Source organism: Anomaloglossus baeobatrachus, chromosome 9, assembly GCF_048569485.1.
Source record: "Anomaloglossus baeobatrachus isolate aAnoBae1 chromosome 9, aAnoBae1.hap1, whole genome shotgun sequence".
Lineage (NCBI taxonomy): Eukaryota > Metazoa > Chordata > Amphibia > Anura > Aromobatidae > Anomaloglossus > Anomaloglossus baeobatrachus.
In genome coordinates, this window is record NC_134361.1 from 18,377,575 (window position 1) to 18,396,831 (window position 19,257).

Consider the following 19,257-nt stretch of genomic DNA (forward strand, 5'->3'; position numbering starts at 1 on the left):
GATACAAAGAACAACTGACATCCGGCAACAGCCTGCAATCAGACCAGGACTTAAATAAGCAGAGAGTTAGCAAAGGAAACACCCACTGCACAACACACCTGGTCTCTGTCCAAACCATTCCTGGCCACCAGAGGGAGCCTCCCAGCAGCCTAAAACATAACTAACATTCACAACACGCCGCTTCTGAGCCGAGTAGAAGCCTGCAGCCATTTTCTCTTTGGATTTGTTAGGAAAGGACCTGCTGATTCACTTCTCTGTACATTCACACCCTGCCTAGTGTAATCTGGTGAGCAAATCAAATTACATGTGTTAGTGATAGAATTTTAGCTGGAAGATTCTGTAGTAAATGCATTGTACCTTAGTGTCATCCCTGCCTTGCTTGTATAGATAAGATTCTCTCTGTTTTGCAGCTGCAGTGACCTTTCACCTACATTCTCATATTAACACTGTACTGACTAATAATTTTCTTGTTATAGTTTTTACCCGTATTTCGTATACCGTATTCAACAGTATCTTGGATATACCGTATTCAACCCATTTACCAGAGACAGGTGCTGGGGAAGAAGGTACCAGAGTACTGAACTGGCACTGGGACGAAGGGGACCTGGAGGCAAAAACAGCCGGCCTGAGGTAACCTGTTATACCAACCAGCAGTGAATAAAAACCAGTTGCACTATACCTCTGTGTGGGCAACCTTCTTCCGACGCCCATCACATCACCCATCCTCTGGGGCCCGGCCCTGCATGCGGAGGGCCTACCATCCAGGCTGCAATTACCACCAGCCCCAGTAGTGACATTCTGCAGCGGCGGCTCCATCTATGTATAGCCGTACACTCAAGTGGCGTCACGTATGAACATTACTCTAATCCCCTGTAAATATATCCCCATTACAAAAAGTGCCCAGGGCACGGAACTGGGCAACGGCCAGAAGAGTGACGTTCCCCAGACGTACACTGCCAGGAACCAAGTACCCCATATTCCTGGTAGCGACATATACACTCACCGGAATACACTCCAGATACAGTCAGAAGTGTCAGCGAGAGGACGAGCATCTTCTCCATCTTGTATCTTATGTAACAATGAATAACAAATTCACCAGGAAGAAGCCGAAAATGAAACAGGGCAAAGATAATTAATGAGCGTCGCCGTCTAGAAGGGCAGGGCCGGGCTCTGAATGGGCGATTGTTACATCTACAGTAAGATGTAATAAGACTGTTAATCTACAGAAGATCAGCAGAAAATAAACTAAATCTGAACATAAATTTGAGTTTGGCTTGATTGTGACCATTATGCACATCGGCTCGGTGGGTCTCCGCTCCGGCCTGTCTTTGGATGCCAAAATAGACCCTGATGTAATAGTAGATGCAGAGCAGAATAAAACTTTTTTTTTTAAAATCACCTTTCCGTTGTGAAGACTCCTGTAATCAAAGTATGTGGTATCTAATGATTTAATGTTAGTTAAAGGGAACCTGTCAGGTGCAATATGCACCTGGACCACGAGCAGTTCTGGGTGAATATTGCTAATCCCTGCCTAACCGTCCATGTATACACTAGCATAGATAAAGAGATCTATAGAAAAAGTATTTCTTTTTTTTTTCCAAACAATTTTTATTGATTTTACAGATTCTATTCAATATCGTATCAAAAGTAGTATGATTTACAAAAGACAAGAATTCAGCTGTCAATACACACCAAAGAAAGGGGTAAAATCCCCTCTCTATCTCAAATCACATTTCAGATTACATTGACAAATAGTAAATTAGAATTAGAAAATCCGAACGTAACATACATGAAACAAACCCCTGAACCCCTGTGCCATTCTTTAATATTTCTAATGTCGATGCCGTGCCTTGATGATGTCATACCATCTCGCCTTTGTCCTTCACCTGGGTCCCCGCTAAATAATCCTCAGCTTTCCCAAACTATCCTGGATTTCATTTAGGAGGTACCACTCCGTATGTCTGAAAGGTGTCACTAAATGATTTATGTCTTCCTGTTTGAAATAAACTTCTATAAAAGCTTTCCACCTCCCAAAAAACTTGGTTGTCATATTCTCCTTGTCCCTTTCTGTTTCTAATTTCTCCAGCCTCAAAAGATTATGTAGTTCACCAATGACTTCCCCAGTGGATGGTATCTCCTCCTGTATCCAGTGCCTTAGGATGCATCTTTTAGCTATCATGGCTATGTCATGTATGATTGCAAATGTCTTTTTGTCCTGAGTGTTCAATCCCCCTCTGACTCCACCCTCAAAAAAATGGAAGATCCACACCATTAACTCTGGTTTGCAGGAAATTCTCCATGTTGTCTGAACTAAAGCTCTGACTTGATTCTAAAACCTCTTTATTGACCTGCATTCCCACAAACCATGCAGCATGTCTGTTTTTTCTTTGTGGCACTTAGGACACCGTGCCACTCTGCCCGGTATGTTGAAGCCCAAAACAGCCCTGTGTAATATCCTAAATTGGGTGTCTCTCCAGCTCTTGTTAGTGACTTGTTTCCTCATCTGGACCCATCCTTTCAGTATGATCTCCACCACTTCTCGTCCTTTCAGTTGTTTTTCCCATGCTAGAAGTGTACGACTATCTTCCCTGGATATTAGCACACCTCTAAATGTTTGGTATATTCGAGAAACATTTACATTTGCTACACTACATTCCATAAGCTCGTCAGTCATGCTCTTGTTCAGTTCCCTTCCAATCTCACCAAGCTCTCTCATTATTCCATGCTTCAATTGTTCGTACTGAATGATGTGGAAGCCGTTGAGATTGTATTTATCAAGCACTTCCCGGCCTGTCATCCATCTTCTCTCTTCCACATTCATGACATCTATCATTCTCCTAATGCCCTTCTCTTTCCATTTGAGGAATAGTTTATTCTCTCTCCCCTGGGGAAAGTTTGGTGACGCCCAGGGATTTAGGTATTTTGATACCTTCCATGGAAGTCCCAATTTCCGTCTAACCAATCTCCAGGCCAACATGGTGTCTCGGAGTATAACCGAGTTTCTTATATGACCTTCAACCTTGGCCAGTGGGGAGTGTAGAATGGACTTCAGGTCCCATGGTTCTGCAGAAAAAGTATTTCTAAAGATCTTATATCATATGCTAATGAGTGCGGGGTCTAGTCCCCTGGCATTTCTCCCCTTAGCTAGCCGGCCCACATAGCATGGTAGCACGTCCCTGTGGGTGTACTAACATGCTAATGAATACGCAGCAACGCTGCACATACCTCACTGTTCATGGCAGCTGGCAGAGGATGGATGTGCAGTGCACATGATCCGGAGTCCCCATGTGGACATGGTCTCATCATACCTCATACTCAGGATCCCCTGATGACACACTTTGTGTAGACACGCATCAGGAAGGAGAGACACGATGAGTGACTGCTAATAGGGAACCTGGAAGAATGTGACAGCTTTGTCTGCTCCGACAACCCCCCCCCCCCCCCCCCGCTTCCCGTGAATCTCTCCCTGACGACTAATGACTCCTTGGTTTGGGTGAGACTGTTCCTTTAATTGTGGTTGTTTTTTGCAGTCACTTTCTTTTTCCTATCGGACCATGCTATTGTAGCGCCCCTGAAAACATCAGGGTGCTACAAGGTTCTGCATCCCCACAAGGATGCAGGGCCTACCCCCTTAGGTACACAGAACCCCAGTGCCAATACCAACAAAAACCCAGGAAATCCCAGATTTCCCCAACAATCCCCCATACAATGGTATTTAAGTAGGGTGGGACCAATGGATGGCCGCCTAGAGGTGGAGCCAGTCCAGTTCACTAGTTGACCAGGTGGGATGGGCAGACTGTGGAGAGTAGTCGGGAAGACAGTAGTCAGAACCGCAGAGACTGTTGAAAGTGTCAGACACCAGGAGTGTGAAGGTGGAAGTGAAGTGACCTCCTGACACCGGTTGACGGTGACCTGGTACCCAGGAGAAGTGGTTGCCAGTGGAGTACGGTGGAGTACTCCCAGAACTACGCACCGACGGGGTGCAGGACCCTAGGACAGGAAAGAGCTTCAAGCCGACCTGTTAACACCTGTACAGCAAAGGGGACCATCAAGGACCTCGCTGACCCTAAAGAATCCAAAGACTCAGTAGCAAAGGGAGAACCGGGGATAGGACCAGAGACTCCAACCCCACAGGTTTCAAGCTAGTGTCACGCGGACAGAAGTGGACAAACCACCGGACGGGGACCTCCAGTGTTCTATACCACGGGGACCCACTTACCAGACACAGGTGCAGGGGAAGAAGGTACCAGAGAACCAAACTGGCTCTGGGACGAAGGGGACCTGGAGACAAAACCAGCCGGCTTCGGGCAACCAGTCAACATCTACCAGCAGTGAGTAAACCAGTTGCACTGAATACTTGTGTGGACTACCTTCTTCAGATGCCCACTGCACCATACACCCGCTGGAGTAATACCCTACTTGCGGAGGGACTACCATACTAGCTGCTCATACCATCAGCCCCAATAGAGACACTGCAGTGGCGGCTCCCTACACTTAGCCGCAACACCGCAAGTGGCGTCACAAATAACTTATTCACAACTCCCCTTTAAATATCCCCCATTACAAAACGGGCCCAGGACACGGAAGCGGGAAATGGCCACCACCGTGACATCCCCAGAACGTAGACTGCCCGGAACTGAGTACCCCTATCCCTGGGCGTAACACTATGGTTAGTATGGTTTGATATGACTTGTGGGCCTACTGGCAAGATTTGATGTTGGATGGCTATTGTCACAGCCGCCCACCGTGGCACCTGTGTGTTTAGCCACCTCTGCATGTGTAGTTTTGTTTTTTTTGTCATTGGGTACCTTTTTAATTGAATATTACTAAAAGCTAAAGTTTTAACTATATTAATTCTACCCTGCTGAGTTATATATTATCTATTTGGTAGATCTTCTTTCTACACGCTGGTATTAATCTCATTAATTACCATAAGATCAGAATGTCGCTATGCGATCATTCAAAGGATTTTCTTCCTAGATTTGTTTTCAATTATTTATCATGTCAGTTTATGGATATACTATAGAATAGTCTCAGTTACCCTTACACCATGATTAAAGGGACTCTGTCAGCAAGTTTTTGCTATGTAATCTGATTACATCATGCTGCAAGAGTTAACATAGAGAATTCAGGGATGCCTGTCTTGTCAAGGTTCCAACTGTTGTCTATTTGCTATGTTTGTTTAAGCAGCAGGACCCTTATCATTGCTCAGACTACAATGTCATGCACATGTCAGTTCAGCATGCCCCCTGATGTGATGAACACCTCACTGTCAATGTACAATCTCTATACAGAGCCTGGTGTGGGCGGGGTCAGCTCTCTCAGCTCTGCTGGATTGCTAAATCTGAAAATTCTGATTGTATCAGAACAGCTGCACCCAGTAATCTAAGTGACACATGGTTGGATTCAGGATCCCTTTGCCTACATTATGCTGCTCTCAGATGAGGTAGCAAAAACTGCTGACAAATTTCCTTTAAGGCACATAGCTGAACTGTGTAGGTTTGGGGTCTGCATATATCATGTGTACGAGAAGAGGAAGAAGAACAGCGATCATAAATATATCATGTGTCCTGACCAGGGCGGCTCCCAGCACAAGTCTTTATCACTGAAGGAGTTCAGGACTGGATGAGCTGATTTCCCTTTTTCACTTTCTTCATTGTACACATCTGCAAGACTGTTGTAAAATGTCTCAATCGGCTACTTATGATCTTCCCTAACAAAACTGCAATAGCGGGCGTAGGGCGGGTGTGCGGAGGAATCGAAGCTTGCATAGGGTTAATATGAGACACGCCGGCCCCGTGCAAAATGAGGCATCACAGATACCGCAAGGAGAGACAATAAAAGTAATAACGACGCACCCTCAAAATATCAACTAAACTTATTAGAAAACAGATGATAAAGAAATGAGTCCGGAGACGTCGGCAACTTGTAAACATTTTATTTTTAAATATTCATAAATAAGAACTTCTATAACAATTGATGTGTGATGTCTCAGGACTGTAAACTGCAAATTGTGGAGTCGTGACCGTATACATTGTGCACACTGTCAGCACCGTCCTGTATTTCTCGTCCTCTCCTCATTTACATACTTGTGGTCCCATAGGCTCCATACAGGGGAATCATGACTGTGTGCACATTACGCGCTGTCACAACCCAACAATCTGTAGTTAGATAGTTAGAGAGGGACGATGGAGATTTATTTAGCACCTGGAAACCTGTACTTCCCGCACCAATCAGAGAAAAACGCTATAAAAAATATATAATAATAAATAATAAGCCAGCAGTCACCATCTACAATATATAAAGACAAAGTGCACAAACCGGAATAATGTAAAAACCCTGACAGATCCCCAGAAACAGCTGGTGATGAATACAAAGTGTCAGCAACAAAAAAATACATAGAATATGCTTTAGACAGATTAGTCATATACTTCTGTTTATAGGGACCATACATGTTATAAATAGAGGGGTCTATAATAACAGAGTCCACCATTCACAATAGGTGATGTCACAGCTCACCTCCTCCTCCTGCACAATGACATTTGACTAAATCAGAGTATGCCTAGAAAAGTCTCCTATATATCTCAATGAATCAGATGATTTTTGGCTCCGTGGTTAGCCCCTCTTCATGCCCCCGGATCTGTAGGTCAGCGAGGTGCATGAAAGTCACTATGCAGGTATTTGCCAGGCCGTATGAAACTGTTGCCTGACCTAGGGCCCTGTGCCTCGTGCGTGCTCTGGTCCCAGCGGTACACGGGTGTACCTGCCCTGGTGACCACTCTCCTGTGCCCCTGGGCCATCGTTTATACGACTCAGCTCTAGGCACCTCTTTCCTCTTTCACTCACTACTACTGTCTGCATTAGTGATGTGTCGGTCGCGGACGATCCGACACAAAGATCCGGCTCCCTGCTGTGAACGACAGGAGCCGAATCACCAGTGTGAGCCGCTAAAATATCTAAACGGCTCTTTTCGCCGTCAAAACCCCGCCCAACCGCGGCTAAACTCCGCCTACTCAGCAATCTAATTGGCCGCTTGTAAGTGGGCGGGGTTAGGCCACGGGTGGGCGGGGCTTTGGCGGCATTACTATAATCTTAAATATGTGTTCACCTCATATTTAGTAAGGAGCCGAAAACGAGCTGAAAAATCCGGGTCTTTTTGGTGAATGGAGCCATAGGAACCGGATCACCAATCACTAGTCTACATGCAGTCCCCTCCCACCAGGCTGTCTGCTTCCCTCTGGTCTGGCTCCACCCTCTAGGTGGACATCCCCTTGTGTCCAACTAGCAGTGACCCCTGGTGTGGAGTGGTAACTGGGATTTTGGTGTGTTTAGGTGATGCTGGCACTGGTGTTCCATGTCCCAGGGAGTAGGCCCTGCATCCTGGTGAGGATGCAGTTCCTAGTAGTGCCCTGAGTGGCTCAGGGGCGCTACGATTATACTGTGTGGGGGGCTATGTGGGGAACATCATTGTGTGAAAATCATACTGTGCTGGGGTTTCTGTGGGGGCATCATAGTTTTCAGGGGTATAATGTAGGGTCATCATACTGCATATGTGGAGGGTACTGTGCAGGAGTTCACTGTGGGGCGATCATACTGTGGTTAAGGGGCACTTTTGTTGCCATCATACTTGAAAGAAGAAACTTAATGTGGGGAAACAATAGGAGCAAAATTACTTTTTAAGGGCTGCAAATTAGTGAGATAGACTCTTCTGTGACCCTGCTGAGTATTACTTATTTATTGTTTGTGGGAGGCCCAGCCAGGACTTCTGCTATAGGGCCTCATGATTTTTATGTACGTCCTGGGAGCATGGATCCTGTGTGGGGGCATAGAGTGAACTGGCGTTTCCTTATCATACAGATGTTGGCTCCGCATAGTATCTCCAAGAGTGATGGCTCCAAGAGGAGCTCCACAGAAAGGTCTTCTCGTGTAAGGTAACTGATCCGTGGATCTTACAGACTTCAGGTTTCTTTACATCCTACATTTCTATGTAATTACAAAGCATGAAATAAATGAAGATCTGGAGGTAGGAAAACACGGATCTCTACAGCTCACGGTGCTGGACATTTGTAGCTTCTGACATTTCCTTCATCTACAAAGACAAAAGATATAACCAAAATCAGAAGAATTGTAATGGTGAAGGTTCTAGGTACAGCGTCCCCTGAGTCCATGCCTACTTCTGGTATCCCAGTATTTACATGAATGGGGCAGAGCTGCAATACACCAAATGTACCGAGAAACGAGAGGCGCCGCTCCTGGGAGACATCAGTCAGGAATTTGTCATTTCAGTCATGGAAATTGTCTCTTCAGGGAGGAAGTAGATGAACTCTGGTGCCACCTATTGGAGGTAGCAATCCTAAACGTCAAAGTGACTCTTTAATGAGCCTTGTCATATGACTAAGGATTTATGCCATATCAGAACCTCATTTCGCAAACACGGTGTTTCAGAATGGTTGTCCCTTGTCAGTGTAAATTATGAGATCTGATCTGGCTGTATGAGAGGCTAAGACTGGGTCTAAAGGGGAAGCTAGTGTCCTTGTTGAGACTGACATACTATTCCAGCATGGCAGTGGTGAGGAGACTTTAAGCCGCAATGCTCCTCTAAGGAAAAATTGAGGTTCTGATCTGGCTTCAATCTTAAGTCATATGACAAGGCTCGTTAAAGGGTCACTTGACTTTTAGGATTCCTACTTACAATAGGTGGCACTAGAGTTTGTCTCCTTCCTCACTGAAGAGAGCTTTGTATATTTGCCAGAGGAGCATTGTGGCTTAAAGTCATCTCACCACTGACATGCTGGAATGGTGCGTCAGTCTCCGCATGGAGAATAGCTTCCGCTTTAGACCTAATCTCAGTCAGAAAATAGTCATGAATTAAAGCGTAACTCCACTTTTTAAAGAAAAACATTACGGACTCTGGATTATACTGTATTTTTCGTTTTATAAGACGCACCGGATTATAAGATGCACCCCAAATTCAGAACAAAAAAGGTGAAAAAAAATGGGGTCACTCTTGTAATCCGCTGGTGTCTTACTGGAGGGGGCAGTAGCGGTGGTGGAGGAGTCACAGGCGGCAGGGGCGGTGGGTATCACAGAAACTGTTGGTTGGGCTGGTGCAGCAGCAGAGACTGGGGCTGCGGCGGAGGCTCGTGCTGGGGCAGCTGCTGCAGCAGCTGCGGGTGGTGAGGGCTTCAAAGAAATGGCGCCCGGATGCAGCGCAGATTGAGCTCTAGGCTCAATGGCAAGCCGAGATCTCATCTAAGCAAGTGCCACCTCTGGGCGCCATTTTCCTGAAGTCTGGTGGAGAGGTTTCAATTAACCGGAGGCGGCGCCTGCGCAGATGAGAGCTTGAGCTGAGAGCGCATCTGCGCATGCGCCGACTCCGGGCGGTCTTATTTGAAGCCCTTACCACCTGACTCGCAGCGCCAGTCCAGCCGCCGGAGACCCCGCACAGCAGCCCAAGCCGTCAGAGACCTCGCACAGCAGCCCCAGTCGCCAGAGACCCCGTGCAGACCCCGCACAGCCGCTGCAGACCCCGCACAGCCTCTCCAGTACCATCCGCCGCAGACCCCACACTAGCCACTACAGCCCCTGCACAGCCGTTGCAGCATTTCCCCGGTCTCTTGTGATCAGTCTCCACCATCCCGGTAAGCTGCATTCAGATTATAAAACGCACCCCTCACTTTTTTCCAGAATTTTTGGGAGGAAAAGTGCGCCTTATAATTTGAAAATACGGTAATTGTGTTTCTAAATCTCTGTATTAGATGATATTTGCCGACAGCACGGACCACCCGAGGTCTGCGCTGCGGGCTGCCCTAATCACTTCTGTGTCCCGCTGCCGTCTTCAGAACAGGAGCGAGAGTCACAGGATGTTAACGCTCTCCCACACTAAAGCCGGTAGGTGACATTGGCCGGAGCAGGGCGCAGCCTCTTTTAGTGCAGCCCACAGCGTAGATCTCAAAACAAAGCAGCCTGACTTTTATTACACTGTTATTACGATTTACAGAAAACACCGAAGACTGAACGTTTATTGGGAAATGATATGTAATTCTGTTCTATATAATTCTTAACACTCAGTTTATAGAAATAATAATTAACCCCTAACGGTGCTGCATCAAGTCATAACTTATAGTAATAGTAAATTGAAGGGTGATCTGGTATTATGTTCCTTAAAACCAGATCTATTCAGTGGGACAAATATGCAATAAGAGGGGACAATGGATCACCACCGAGCATTTTACACCTCTAGTGAATTCATTCTGTGTTTTTCATTTGTCTGGTTTGCTGTACATCTATAGTTTCTTTACTGGGCTGTACTTTAGCTCCCTCTAGTGACCAAACTTTTTATCAGCATTATTCTTGTTTTTTCATGCCTCTTTTCTCATCCCCTTTGCGGTGCATTCTGGGTAGAAAGTCTCCATTTTCTTATGACTCACATTCTGAGGATATTCTCCATCTTATTCCCTTTGTGATCGCATCATTGGTAAGGAAGTCTGTGTCTTGCTGCCATCTGAAGCTCTGGACTCTCGCTATGTTTAGGTAGCTGCATTTACTAAACAAGATTCAAGCTGTTGTATTATACACGTGCTGATTTGTACATACAGTGCTGGAACCCCTGCAATTCTGTCAGAGAATACTCAGTTTCTTACTGAAAATGATTGCAATCACAAATTCTTTGGTATTATTATCTTCATTTAATTTGTCTTCAATGTAAAAAAAAAAAATGTCAAAAAGCCAAATTGGATATAATTCTACACCAAACATAAAGGGGGTGGACAAAAGTATTAGCACTGTTTGAAAAATTATGTGATGCTTTTGTAATTTGTGTAATAACAGCACCTGTAACTTACCTGTGGCACCTAACAGGTGCTGGCAATAATAAATCACACTTGCAGCAGGTGACATGGATTAAAGTTGCCTCAGCCTCTGTCCTGTGTCCCTGTGTGCACTGCATTGAGCATGGAGAAAAGAAAGAAGACCAAAGAACTGTCTGAGGACTTGAGACTCCAAATTGTGAGGAAGTATGAGCAATCTCAAGGCTACAAGTCCATCTCCAAAGGCCTGAAAGTTCCTGTGTCTACGGTGCGCAGTGTCATGAAGAAGATTAAAGCCCATGGCACTGTGGCTAACCTCCCTAGATGTGGAAGGAAAAGAAAAATTGACGAGAGATTTCAACGCAAGATTGTGCGGAGGGTGGATAAAGAACCTCGACTAACATCCAAACAAGTTCAAGCTGCCCTGCAGTCCGAGGGTACAACAGTGTCACCCCGTACTATCCGTCGACGTCTGAATGTAAAGGGACTGTATGGTAGGATACCCAGGAAGACCCCACTTCTTACCCCGAGACATAAAAAAGCCAGGCTGGAGTTTGCAAAACTTACATGAGAAAGCCTAAAACGTTTTGGAAGAATTTTCTCTGGTCAGATGAGACAAAAGTAGAGCTTTTTGGGAAAAGCCATCAACATAGAGTTTACAGGGAAAAAAAAGAGGCATTTAAAGAAAAGAACACTGTCCCTACAGTGAAACATGGCGGAGGTTCCCTGATGTTTTGGGGTTGCTTTGCTGCCTCTGGCACTGGACTGCTTGACTGTGTGCATGGCATTATGAAGTCTGAAGACTACCAACAAATTTTGCAGCATAATGTAGGGCCCAGTGTGAGAAAGCTGGGTCTCTCTCAGAGGTCATGGGTCTTCCAGCAGGACAATGACCCAAAACACACTTCAAAAAGCACTAGAAAATGGTTTGAGAGAAAGCACTGGAGACTACTAAAGTGGCCAGCAATGAGTCCAGACCTGAACCCCATAGAGCACCTGTGGAGAGATCTCAAAATGGCAGTTTGGAGAAGGCACCCTTCAAATCTCAGGGACCTGGAGCAGTTTGCCAAAGAAGAATGGTCTAAAATTCCTGCAGAGCATTGTAAGAAACTCACTGATGGTTACCGGAAGCGGTTGTTCGCAGTTATTTTGGCTAAAGGTTGTGCAACCAAATATTAGGCTAAGGGTGCCAATACTTTTGTCTGGCCCTTTTTTGGAGTTTTGTGTGAAATGATCAATGATTTGATTTTTGTTTCATTCTCTTTTGTGTTTTTTCATTGCAAGCAAAATAAATGAAGATAATACCAAAAAATGTGTGATTGCAATCATTTTCAGGAAGAAACTGAGTATTATCTGACAGAATTGCAGGGGTGCCAATACTTTTGGCCAGCACTGTATCTCATTGTTCCAAGTTTCACCAAACGTACAGACTTCAAACAACAGTCTCCTTATTGAGCTATGGTAGATGAAGGTTTAGCTGCCTGTCAAACTTCACACTCATCATGGCCCGTGTAGGAAGGACAGAACATAAGCCAATATGCCGTTCTCTGCACACAAAAATAAAACAAGAAAATACCTGGAGATTGAACAATAAGGCTATGTGCACATGTTGCATTTTTATTGCATTTGTATTGCATTTTTGAGTGCAGATTTGCAGCAAATCCAATGAGAATCCTGAAGTCTCCTGCACCCATTGAGTATTTTCTTCTTCCAGATTTGGTGCAGATTTAAATAAACAGCCTTTTTTGCTGAAGATTTCACTCATACTAATGAATGGGAAAAATCAGCTACAAAATGCAAAAAAAGAACAATTTACTGCTGCATTTTTCCTGCCTAGAAATGCAAAAATGGTGTCAAAATTTCAGCACCAAATGGTAAAAGTGTGCGCATACCCCTTCCATCTCATGATCTGTGAGAGTCTTAGCAGAGCAATGTGTTGTTCACTAACAAGGAAAATACCGAATCGATACTTACAAAGAGGCAATGACTGAATCATTTGAGACAGAAGATGTGTCTGATGCTGTGAAAATATGAAAAGGGTTATATTACATATTGTACACGGGCAAAACAGCCGCATTTAAAATTATATTGCTTCTCCCTTAATTTGGCATCATTAATTCTGGATAATAAGACAGAGCTAGTGGATAATCAGACAGTGATAGTGGATAATAAGACAGTGATAGTGGATAATCAGACAGTGATAGTGGATAATCAGACAGTGATAGTGGATAATCAGACAGTGATAGTGGATAATCAGACAGTGATAGTGGATAATCAGACAGTGATAGTGGATAATCAGACAGTGATAGTGGATAATCAGACAGCGATAGTGGATAATCAGACAGTGATAGTGGATAATCAGACAGTGATAGTGGATAATCAGACAGTGATAGTGGATAATCAGACAGTGATAGTGGATAATCAGACAGCGGTAGTGGATAATCAGACAGCGCTAGTGGATAATCAGACAGCGGTGGTGGATAATCAGACAGCGGTGGTGGATAATCAGACAGCGGTGGTGGATAATCAGACAGCGGTGGTGGATAATCAGACAGCGGTGGTGGATAATCAGACAGCGGTGGTGGATAATCAGACAGCGGTGGTGGATAATCAGACAGCGGTGGTGGATAATCAGACAGCGGTGGTGGATAATCAGACAGCGGTGGTGGATAATCAGACAGCGGTGGTGGATAATCAGACAGCGATAGTGGATTATCAGACAGCAGTAGCCTCTTGTTGTCTCCGTGTAAAGTAGTTGTCTGGGTATAGGTTTTGATGATAAATCCATAGGAAAGGTTGTCAAAATCATATTGTTGGGGTCCAAAACTCAGCACTCCCGACAATCAGCTGTCGGAACAAATAGCAGGTGATCAATATGGAGCTCGATATCAGACCTCAACCTGGTGTGGACACCTGACCTTTAAACCTTTGTATAAGTCATTAATACCTTTAATAACCCCCTTTAAGCTGCTCTGTACACCAGTGATGTTCTGCCTTCCTTAATAGGAAATCAGTCTGCAACAAAGGTCCACTACATCCTTAAGCATTTTTAAAGGAGCCCAACACTAAATATCTATAACCTCTTACTTATAGATGAATGGCTGATTTCAGGGCCATAGCAGAATTACTTACTTTACTGTTGGACCGAACAAATTTTTTTCTCCTTTCTGAAAAAAGAAGAGAAGATAAAATGAACACTGGAAAACCTTCTCTGCCACAAGATTGTAGCGGACACATTTTATAAAGTAATGAATCTGATGGCTTTTTTATTAGGGATCTTTACATCAGTCAGAGCTTTATTTGTTTCATTTTTTCTGCACTTGAAATTCCCTTAAGGCCTCCTTCACACATGTGTGCAAAACACGTGGTGTAAGTGCATATGTGTGTGTGTGCGTGTGTTCTAGGTGTGCTGTGTCTGTGCTATACATGTAAAGAAATAACGTTTGGAACACCATTCTAAGTCTGAACAGGGTGCAAAAACCTAAAAATAACATCACTATATGGAGAGAAGGTATGCACAACAGTGACTATGCAAGGGGAATACATGTAATAGCAGAAACTGCTGTGTGAATACTGGCCTGAAAAATACAATAGCTATATGCAAAAATGAGAAAATGACAATGGAACCTGCATTACTGCCATGAACATATGAATAAAGAGAAATTTAGCTATTGAATTGATCAATGCAACAGAGCCCCAAAACCTCTTCATGGTATTCTCTTATTTTTGGGGTCCCTAGCTAATGTATGTCCTCTCATGCAGTTAATAAACTCACCGTGTATGGGAAGCTGAGACCCAGGCATATGTATAATGTGGACCGGCAAGGTATGGGTGGGGTCGGGTTCACAAACGAAAGACTACTAACAAATAAAGAAATAACATTTGGAACACCATTCTAAGTCATGGCAGTTATGCAGATTCCACTCTCATTTTTCCATTTTTTGCATGCAGCTATTGTATTTTTCAGGCCAGTATTCACACCGCAGTTACTGCTATTAAATGTATTCCCCTTGCATAGTCACTGGTGTGCATACCTTATCTCTCCATTTAGTGAAGTTTTTTTAGGTTTTTGCACCCAGTTCAGACTTAGAATGGTGTTCCAAACATTATTTCTTTATTTGTTAGTAGTCTTTCGTTTGTGAACCCGACCCCACCCATACCTTGCCGGTCCACATTATACATATCAAGTTGAGAGGAGTGGAGCTGGGGCTAGGTGTAGTCCCAGCAGGATGAGAAGCTCAAATTGAACGGTGCCAGGGTTGGAGCCCTGGTACCTTGGCTAGGTGGCAGACGGTGGTCTCAGCCAGCAGGAGACGGGAAGACGGCTCAGCAGATCCGAGGTGGACCTGGACAGGGTTGTAGCCCGCCGGTACAGACACGGAGAACTGACCCGGAAACCGTAGCACAGAGGGGGTATTCGGACCCTGAAGCCAGAACCGAAACCAGCGGACTAGCTAATTAACCGATTGAGGGCAGGATTATAGGTCCTGTCCCACTTAAAGTCCCTAAAAGAAGACAACAGCCCACCGATAGGGATAAGGCCACCGCCAGGGCCCATAAGGATCCCACGGGCCAGCGTCTGTGGGCATAGCTCCTTAGGCCACATCCAGCCGGGAGCGGACTCCTGAGTTGCAGACCAGGCAGTCCACCATACACAAAACAAGTGCAGAGGAAAAGGACAGTGACCACCAGCCCGGGTGGGGGACCTGAATGCAGGCGGCCAGCTACCAGCACCTTGGTTTACCAAAAGACTCGTGTGATTCATTTACTGTGAGAAACCAACCAACCCCCCCCCCCCCGCACTTCCGGGCGCACCGGCCCTTGCCATCGCTACACCCTGCACAAAGACACTGGGGCAATCATCCATACCCACGGAGGCGTTAACATCCAGCTGCCACTACATCTCCCCCCGGGTGCCCCACAATAGCAGCGGTGGTGTCCCACTTCACCACACACCCTGCGTGGCGTCACGAACTTAATACAGCCCAGCCCGTACAACTACGTCCCCCTTTTTATTCGGTGTGTCTGCGAGACCAACGGATCCGGAGACCCTCGAGCAACCCACAGAAGGGCCGGGTCAAGCAGCACGGGGGCGGCACAGATGTGTGTCACGAATTTCATGACCCCGACGACATCTCGTTAGTGATGTCGATGCGTGTAAAGCCCGCTTAAGGTGAAAACAGGCTCGGAGTAAAGGCAGTGACAGATTGGAGTGACGGGGGCCCACCTGTAATAGTGACTCTGGGGGCTGATAGCTGCGGGGAAGGGGGGTGCGGTGGTGGTGGAGTGGGTCATCAGAGGCAGCAGGGGGTAGCAGCACCTACCGTGACCACATGGGCCCGCTCATTACCCTCATTTCATATGCACTGCATCCCGACGCCCATCATCTCTCAGCCCTGAAGCCGGCGCTGAGAGGTGGGCGGGATGATGGGAGGGGGGTGCGTGCATACTAACAGCCAGTCCACGTGATCATCCCTGGCTCCTACAGCCTGGAGTGTTCATGTGCGGCTGTATTCACTTCCCCCTGCGTATCATCATCAGCGCGGAGGCCAGTGAATAAGTATACTCACCGGTCACCATTCCCTTTAGCATCGCGATGTCCTCCTGTCTGCCAGCCCGCTGATGTGTTTGGAGAGTGATGTGCACAGCAATGATGTAATTGCTGTGCGCACGGCTCCACACAGGTCAGCGGCACTGCTGCTGGCACAGACAGGAAGACGAGCGATGCTGCGTGGAGTGAGGAAAGGTGAGTATTACCGTTTATGTTTTTATGTGTGCCACAGGGGGCTATACCAGGATGGTGGACAAATATACAAGGATGGGGATAATATACAAGGCAGAAGGATCATTACCAGGATGGGGTACCTTAGTAGAGAATTTGGGGACATTACCCCCATAACAGTGTCAGCAGCAGATCCTCACCCCATAACAGTGTGTCATGACCAAATTTTTTACTTAAAAGTTATTTTCCTCCTTTAAAACCAGGGTGCGTCTTATGGTCCGAAAAATACGGTATTAGGGGAAAAAAAGGCATGGAATGGGGAAAAAAACTCAACAATTTCTCCTCTGAATCTTTGGCGTTGTTTCCAGTGTGCACTGTGCCCTATTAGTCTCCTGGTAACTTTTCTCTGCAGGTCAGTACCATTATGGGAATTACAAATATGACCTATTACTTTTATTTAATTGTTTTAGGGTGCCATTTCTTTTTCACTTCTATATTCACATAACTGGAAGAGGAGGAGAGCAAATTGTTGTTTTTCAATTATTCTTTTCTCCAATACAAACTATTTTTTACCCTTCTGCAGTCCCGATAGGGGACATGAACAGGCAATGATTTGAATACTTCTGTATTGGAGTGTATTGTCCATTATCACCTTTTCATTATATTTCTGGCACTTACTTTTGAAGATAATGACTCCAACAAATATAAGAGCAACAACGATGATGATGACGATGACGGCCACACTAATGATTATAGCCAGGGTGGAGACATGGTTTGGTTCTTAGAGGAAAAGAAAAAATATTGAGATGACAATTACACATAGATTCATATATTAATAATAAAGTTTATTTATATAGCACCAACATATTCCGCAGCACTTTTCAATCCGGTGGGGGGTTGTATAGACAAATACAAAACAAAATAGTACATAATTCAACAGCTACAGTAGGAATGAGGGCCCTGCTCGAAAGCTTACAATCTATGGGGAAAAAGGGGGACACAAGAGGTGAAGCACACTTGTAGATCTGGCTGGCCATCGTTATGCTAGTTAATTGGTTACATATAAAGATGAATGATCTGGTCTTTAGACAGTAACCTTTTGGGTGCCCTTACGTGCTATTGGTTGTATGTAGGATGTGAGGACAGAAATAGGAGAGAGAAGGTTACGAGTAGCATTTAGAAGGTGGGACGGGGGAGAGTTAGGTTAGTAAGTTATTATGATAAGCTTGTCTGAAGAGATGTGTTTTTAATGTACGCTTAAAAACTTGGGGGCTGGATATTAGTCGCTTCCTTTGGGGTAGTGCATTCCAGAAAACTGGCGCGGCACGAGAAAAGTCTTGGAGACGGAGATGTGAGGTTCGTATTATGGAGGAGGTTAGTCTAAGATCATTTGCGGAACGAAGGGGGCGGGTAGGATGATAGACAGAGATGAGGGATGAGATATATGGCGGTGCAGAGCTGTGGAGAGCTTTGTGGGGGAGGGATAGGAGTTTGTATTGTATTCTGTAGCTGATAGGTAGCCAGTGTAGTGACTGGCACAAGGTGGAGGAATCGGTGAAGCGGCTGGACAGGAATATGGCCCTGGCAGCTGCATTCAAGATGGATTGGAGAGGGGAGAGTTTGGTCCGAGGGAGACCAATCAGTAAAGAGTTGCAGTAATCCAGGCGGGAATGAATAAGAACGACAGTAAGGGGTTTTTGCAGTTTCGAAAGTAAGAAATGGTCGGATTCTGGAGATGTTTTTGAGATGCAGGTGACATGTGCTAGTGAGTGATTGTATATGGGGAATGAAGGAGAGTTCTGAGTCAAATATGACCCAAAGACAGCGAGCGTGCTGCTTGGGAATAATGATGGGAAAATATTGATATATTCAATATAAACGTAAAAGTAACATAAAAGTTGACACTTTATAATACGCTCACACTGGCGTATAACACAGTCAGGTACTACCTATTTTATTAGCATGTGCTCCTATGTTATACAGTGGGGCAGGACCGACCAGCACTTTATTTGTCATGCCGATTCGACATTAGAAAATAATTGCTGCATTCTGCAAGAGGCAGCGTATATCGGATACAAGTCTATCGGTGTGTGCAAAACATTGGAGTGTCATCTGTCCAATATATTCCAAGACAGGCAATGGAGAAGATGGAGAACTTACTCTGGCAAATGCTAGCTGGGCTGGCTGTTCTGAACTGCAAATTGGGCCGCTGGCCCTTTAAAGCTAGAGCACAGAGGTCTTCGTTGCACTGACATTAGCCATTGCGGCGCATACGGTGACCCTGTGCCTTGACTGATGTGACTGGTGTATGGGGCCCGGCCGCCCACAGAGAGCTGCCCTCTCCTCATGCTCTGTACTGATCTATGTGATCAGTGCAAAGCAGGAAAAGAAGCTACTGGCCTGGAGGCTGCAGCAGCTGAGCAGGTGAACGGCCTTCTGCCCGAGGAAATTTAGGACCTTTGAGGTCATGTGACTAATCATGTGCCTGACAGTCTGTTGTTCCTTGTTGCTGTTGGAGATCGCAAGAGGGGAAAGGTGCCCCCTGTCTTTTTATTGATCATGTGCCTGATAACAAACATGACCAGTGACTGGAAAGGTCCTGCAGCTGTTCAACTGCTACAGCCTCCTTGCAGGTCCCTGTGGCTCCTCTCCTGCTCTGCACCAACCAGGAACTGAAACATGACGTAATGTATAGTATGTGTAAGGAAATGTAACTGTTGTAGGGCT

At 45.4% G+C, this 19,257-nt stretch overlaps 2 protein-coding genes across 4 annotated transcripts in view; both read right to left on the reverse strand.

Moving 5' to 3' along the window:
* The window catches only part of LOC142250862 (BOLA class I histocompatibility antigen, alpha chain BL3-7-like), a 343,542-nt gene that overhangs the window by 183,607 nt on the left and 140,678 nt on the right, over positions 1-19,257 (reverse strand). The gene's annotated exons all lie outside the window — the stretch shown is intronic.
* Positions 5,924-19,257, reverse strand: part of LOC142250864 (class I histocompatibility antigen, Gogo-B*0101 alpha chain-like) — a 39,308-nt gene continuing 25,974 nt past the window's right edge. Inside the window, exons 5-8 of one of the 2 annotated variants that reach the window (XM_075323140.1) lie at positions 17,209-17,310; positions 13,941-13,975; positions 12,783-12,828; positions 5,924-8,089 (exon numbers count right to left, since the gene is read on the reverse strand). In XM_075323140.1, the coding sequence (XP_075179255.1) occupies positions 8,049-8,089; positions 12,783-12,828; positions 13,941-13,975; positions 17,209-17,310 (224 nt within the window). In that variant the 3' untranslated portion in view covers positions 5,924-8,048. Of the gene's footprint in view, positions 8,090-12,782; positions 12,829-13,302; positions 13,656-13,940; positions 13,976-17,208; positions 17,311-19,257 lie in introns of those variants that run through there. The other variant, XM_075323141.1, reaches the window with a different exon arrangement.